We start from the raw sequence: 6,316 nt of genomic DNA, 5'->3' as shown, positions 1-6,316 counted from the left end.
TTAAAGATAATTTCAATTCAATTTCAAATGTTTGGCGCTCAGGTAGTTATTGCAGTTTTAAAACACATTTCATGCAATTCTACTGATTACTACAAAGTTTAGTTGGCTTGTTAGACTTGACTTACCAAGCAATGTAAAACATTTGATCTGACATGGGTTTAATTGAGTGACTTGCATAAACAAGTGGTAAGACTTCTGCTGCACCACCACATTTTGAAATGGAAACTTGTGTATTCTACTATTCTAACTCTCAGTAGTAAGTTGAGAACCAACTGAGTTCCTAGCAGCCACTTATGTTGCTTATTGGCTGTGCCAGCACTGAAGATTTATGACTGAACCCAGATCAGCTCTTATAGAGACTGTTGAAGCCAACTATTAGTTAGTTTATGATTGATCCCAGATAGTTCTTATAGAGATTGTTCTTGTTGCCAGCAATAGCTTTGACTGAACCGGGATCAGCTCTTATAGAGACTGTTGAAGCCAGCTATTAGTTAAAGTTCATGATTGAACCCAGATAACTATTATAGAGATTGTTATTGTTGCCAGCTAAAGCTTTATGACTGAACCCAGATCAGCCCTTATAGAGACTGTTGAAGCCAGCTATTAGCTGACGCATTATGACTGAACCCAGATCAGCCCTTATAGAGACTGTTCTTGTTGCCAGCCACAGCTTTGACTGAACCCGGATCAACTCTTATAGAGACTGTTGAAGCCAACTATTAGTTAAAGTTTATCACTGAACCCAGATCAGCCCTTATAGAGATTGTTCTTGTTGCCAGCAAAAGCTTTATGACTGAACCCATATCAGCTCTTATAGAGACTGTTGAAGCCAGCTATTAGTTAAAGTTCATGATTGAACCCAGATAATTATTATAGAGATTGTTATTGTTGCCAGCTTAAGCTTTATGACTGAACCCAGATCAGCCCTTATAGAGACTGTTGAAGCCAGCTATTAGCTGAAGCGTTATGACTGAACCCAGATCAGCCCTTATAGAGACTGTTCTTGTTGCCAGCCACAGCTTTGACTGAACCCGGATCAACTCTTATAGAGACTGTTGAAGCCAACTATTAGTTAAAGTTTATCACTGAACCCAGAGCAGCCCTTATAGAGATTGTTCTTGTTGCCAGCAAAAGCTTTATGACTGAACCCATATCAGCTCTTATAGGTGTCAAAGCTGGAGAGACGTTGATGAGGCTTGAGATATGATTGAGCAAAACGTTAGCCCAGCATTAACCAAACGTTTATCCAGTGTTTTTCATTTCATACATTCAATTTATATTTTGGTTACATTTTGGATGCTGTATTATGAGGCAATGCATCTGATTGTGAATGACCCAATGTGTCTGTGTTTTAGTGCTTTCGTTTCATGTTTCTTCCCAAAACAGACATTGAGACAAACATTTGAAGGGCCCAAAATGAACCCATTGCCCACCAAATGTTAGTCCAATGTTTGCTTTCTATCCTATTCATTGCTGACCTTGATTGTTTCTGCCTGTTGCCAGGTTACCAGCTGAACTCAGCAGAGTGCACAGACATCAGGTCCAGTCAGGTGTTCCCAGAGCACCACTGTAACAGCTACCCTGAGAACACCAAACCCACGCCCAAACTCAAGGAGTGCAACATGGACCTCTGTCCTGAGAGGCATGTACATGTACCAATCACAATGGTTGCCCTATGGGCCCTGGTCAAAAGCAGTGCACCATGTAGAATTGGGAGCCATTTGGGACATACCCTATTCTGTTTCCAGTCGTGGTTGTGCATGTGAAGGCTGTACAGGAAACATGGTTCCTCTGAATGGTCATGGTGACATGGCGTTATCTTCCTCTTTCTCCTCTCTAGTGATGGCTTCATCGAGGTGATGCCTTATGACCACTTTCAGCCTCTGCCACGGTGAGTGACCATCATAGTCTATCACAGAGCCTGTACTACTGTAGTACCCTGGACAGGACACTAGTCTATCACAGAGCCTGTACTACTGTAGTACCCTGGACAGGACACTAGTCTATCACAGAGCCTGTACTACTGTAGTACCCTGGACAGGACACTAGTCTATCACAGAGCCTGTACTACTGTAGTATCCTGGACAGGACACTAGTCTATCACAGAGCCTGTACTACTGTAGTACACCCCTGGACAGGACACTAGTCTATCACAGAGCCTGTACTACTGTAGTATCCTGGACAGGACACTAGTCTATCACAGAGCCTGTACTACTGTAGTACACCCCTGGACAGGACACTAGTCTATCACAGAGCCTGTACTACTGTAGTACCCTGGACAGGACACTAGTCTATCACAGAGCCTGTACTACTGTAGTACCCTGGACAGGACACTAGTCTATCACAGAGCCTGTACTACTGTAGTACCCTGGACAGGACACTAGTCTATCACAGAGCCTGTACTACTGTAGTACCCTGGACAGAACACTAGTCTATCACAGAGCCTGTACTACTGTAGTACCCTGGACAGGACACTAGTCTATCACAGAGCCTGTACTACTGTAGTACCCTGGACAGAACACTAGTCTATCACATAGCCTGTACTACTGTAGTACCCTGGACAGGACACTAGTCTATCACAGGGCCTGTACTACTGTAGTACCCTGGACAGGACACTAGTCTATCACAGAGCCTGTACTACTGTAGTATCCTGGACAGGACACTAGTCTATCACAGAGCCTGTACTACTGTAGTATCCTGGACAGGACACTAGTCTATCACAGCGCCTGTACTACTGTAGTACCCTGGACAGGACACTAGTCTATCACAGAGCCTGTACTACTGTAGTACACCCAGTGGACAGGACACTAGTCTATCACAGAGCCTGTACTACTGTAGTACCCTGGACAGGACACTAGTCTATCACAGAGCCTGTACTACTGTAGTATCCTGGACAGGACACTAGTCTATCACAGAGCCTGTACTACTGTAGTACCCTGGACAGGACACTAGTCTATCACAGAGCCTGTACTACTGTAGTACCCTGGACAGGACACTAGTCTATCACAGGTCCTGTACTACTGTAGTACCCTGGACAGGACACTAGTCTATCACAGAGCCTGTACTACTGTAGTACACCCCCTGGACAAGACACTAGTCTATCACAGAGCCTGTACTACTGTAGTACACCCCCTGGACAGGACACTAGTCTATCACAGGGCCTGTACTACTGTAGTACCCTGGACAGGACACTAGTCTATCACAGAGCCTGTACTACTGTAGTACACCCCCTGGACAGGACACTAGTCTATCACAGAGCCTGTACTACTGTAGTACACCCCCTGGACAGGACAGTAGTCTATCACAGAGCCTGTACTACTGTAGTACACCCCTGGACAGGACACTAGTCTATCACAGGTCCTGTACTACTGTAGTACCCTGGACAGGACACTAGTCTATCACAGAGCCTGTACTACTGTAGTACCCTGGACAGGACACTAGTCTATCACAGAGCCTGTACTACTGTAGTACACCCCCTGGACAGGACACTAGTCTATCACAGAGCCTGTACTACTGTAGTACACCCCCTGGACAGGACAGTAGTCTATCACAGAGCCTGTACTACTGTAGTACACCCCTGGACAGGACACTAGTCTATCACAGGTCCTGTACTACTGTAGTACCCTGGACAGGACACTAGTCTATCACAGAGCCTGTACTACTGTAGTACCCTGGACAGGACACTAGTCTATCACAGAGCCTGTACTACTGTAGTACACCCCCTGGACAGGACACTAGTCTATCACAGAGCCTGTACTACTGTAGTACACCCCCTGGACAGGACAGTAGTCTATCACAGAGCCTGTACTACTGTAGTACACCCCTGGACAGGACACTAGTCTATCACAGGTCCTGTACTACTGTAGTACCCTGGACAGGACACTAGTCTATCACAGAGCCTGCACTACTGTAGTACACCACCTGGACAGGACACTAGTCTATCACAGGTCCTGTACTACTGTAGTACCCTGGACAGGACACTAGTCTATCACAGGTCCTGTACTACTGTAGTACCCTGGACAGGACACTAGTCTATCACAGAGCCTGTACTACTGTAGTAGCCTGGACAGGACACTAGTCTATCACAGGTCCTGTAGTACCCTGGACAGGACACTAGTCTATCACAGAGCCTGTACTACTGTAGTAGCCTGGACAGGACACTAGTCTATCACAGAGCCTGTACTACTGTAGTACACCCCCTGGACAGGACACTAGTCTATCACAGAGCCTGTACTACTGTAGTACACCCCCTGGACAGGACAGTAGTCTATCACAGAGCCTGTACTACTGTAGTACACCCCTGGACAGGACACTAGTCTATCACAGGTCCTGTACTACTGTAGTACCCTGGACAGGACACTAGTCTATCACAGAGCCTGCACTACTGTAGTACACCACCTGGACAGGACACTAGTCTATCACAGGTCCTGTACTACTGTAGTACCCTGGACAGGACACTAGTCTATCACAGGTCCTGTACTACTGTAGTACCCTGGACAGGACACTAGTCTATCACAGAGCCTGTACTACTGTAGTAGCCTGGACAGGACACTAGTCTATCACAGGTCCTGTAGTACCCTGGACAGGACACTAGTCTATCACAGAGCCTGTACTACTGTAGTAGCCTGGACAGGACACTAGTCTATCACAGAGCCTGTACTACTGTAGTACTATGACATTATTATTACTGTCAGTAACAGAGAGGACATGTCAAACATCTTCTGAGCATATATATTCTCCCTACATCTTTGTGTGGTTACAAATACATCTCATTCTATTCCATGTCCCTGTGTTCTGTGTTATGCCTATGCTATGTCACTGAATTAAGTGTCTCAGATAGTCATAACCATGTTATAGCTCTGTGTTAGCTACTCCTATGCTATGTCACTGTATAATGCATTATAAAGAGTTATACGCATCTTATTGCTGCTTCTCCCCAGGTGGGAGCAGGGTCCCTGGACGGAGTGTTCAGTGTCGTGTGGGGAGAGCGGCGGGCTGCAGGAGCGCAGCGTGGTGTGTGTTGAGGACGACGCCCACGGACAGATCACTCAGGTGGAGGAGTGGAAGTGCACACACTCCCCTCGGCCAATCACGCAGCAGAGCTGCAACAGCTTCACCTGTCCACAGTGGGTTGCCATGGAGTGGTCTCAGGTGAGCTACCAAGTGAAAACATCTAATCAATGTTTATTGATCGCATACACAGTTTAGCAGGTGTTATAGTCCTGGGATATAAACATTGAGTTGTTATTTTACCTGAAATTTACAAGGTCCTCTACTCCGACAATTAATCCACACATAAAACAGCCAACCGAATCGTTTCTAGTCATCTCTCTCAGTGATGTGCACACAGAAGAACTTGAAGCCACTGCCACTGGCTACAAGCCTCTGTAAACTGGCTATGAAGCCTCTATGAACTGGCTATGAAGCCTATATGAACTGGCTGTATGTGGTAAGAACAGGAGCTTATGTGCATATAACATATACAATTTATATAAAGTCAGTATTACGTTTATATAAACTGGTGGTTGGTTATAGTGTGTGCTATTGTAACTGTGTGTGTGTGTGTGCGTGTGCGTGTGCGTGTGCGTGTGTGTGTGTTTTGCAGTGCACAGTGACGTGTGGCCGTGGGTTGCGGTACAGAGTGGTCCTGTGTATTGACCACAGGGGACAGCACACTGGTGGCTGTAACACATCCCTCAAACCACATATCAAAGAAGACTGCCTGGTACCTGTCGCATGCCACAAACCCAGAGGTACAGTATCCAATGTGTCTGTGTTTATGTGTGTGTCCCACCCTGTCTACATACAACTAGTACTGTCACCCTTCCCTGTCTACATACAGCTAATACTGTCAGCCTCCCCCTGTCGACATACAGCTAGTATTGACAGCCTCCCCCTGTCAACATACAGCTAATACTGTCAGCCTCCCCCTGTCGACATACAGCTAATACTGTCAGCCTCCCCTTGTCAACATACAGCTAATACTGTCAGCCTCCCCCTGTCGACATACAGCTAATACTGTCAGCCTCCCCCTGTCGACATACAGCTAATACTGTCAGCCTCCCCCTATCCACATACAGCTAATACTGTCAGCCTCCCCCTGTCGACATACAGCTAAGACTGTCAGCCTCCTCCTGTCGACATACAGCTAATACTGTCAGCCTCCCCCTGTCTACATACAGCTAATACTGTCAGCCTCCCCCTGTCTACATACAGCTAATACTGTCAGCCTCCCCCTGTCAACATACAGCTAATACTGTCAGCCTCCCCCTGTCAACATACAGCTAATACTGTCAGCCTCCCCCTGTCAACATAC

General features: G+C 46.4%; 1 protein-coding gene across 1 annotated transcript in view; it reads left to right on the top strand.

Annotated features, from left to right (window-relative positions):
• Positions 1-1,416: 1,416 nt before the first annotated feature.
• Positions 1,417-6,316, top strand: part of LOC120024764 (ADAMTS-like protein 1) — an 88,022-nt gene continuing 83,122 nt past the window's right edge. The window contains exons 1-5 of the mRNA XM_038969050.1: positions 1,417-1,438; positions 1,504-1,642; positions 1,841-1,891; positions 4,941-5,151; positions 5,606-5,753. Of these exons, the coding sequence (XP_038824978.1) occupies positions 1,417-1,438; positions 1,504-1,642; positions 1,841-1,891; positions 4,941-5,151; positions 5,606-5,753 (571 nt within the window). The remainder of the gene's footprint in view (positions 1,439-1,503; positions 1,643-1,840; positions 1,892-4,940; positions 5,152-5,605; positions 5,754-6,316) is intronic.

The sequence above is a fragment of the Salvelinus namaycush genome, chromosome 30, assembly GCF_016432855.1.
Source record: "Salvelinus namaycush isolate Seneca chromosome 30, SaNama_1.0, whole genome shotgun sequence".
Taxonomy (NCBI): Eukaryota; Metazoa; Chordata; class Actinopteri; order Salmoniformes; family Salmonidae; genus Salvelinus; species Salvelinus namaycush.
Note: the sequence above shows the minus strand (reverse complement) of the source record. Positions and strands in the feature narration are given on the sequence as shown.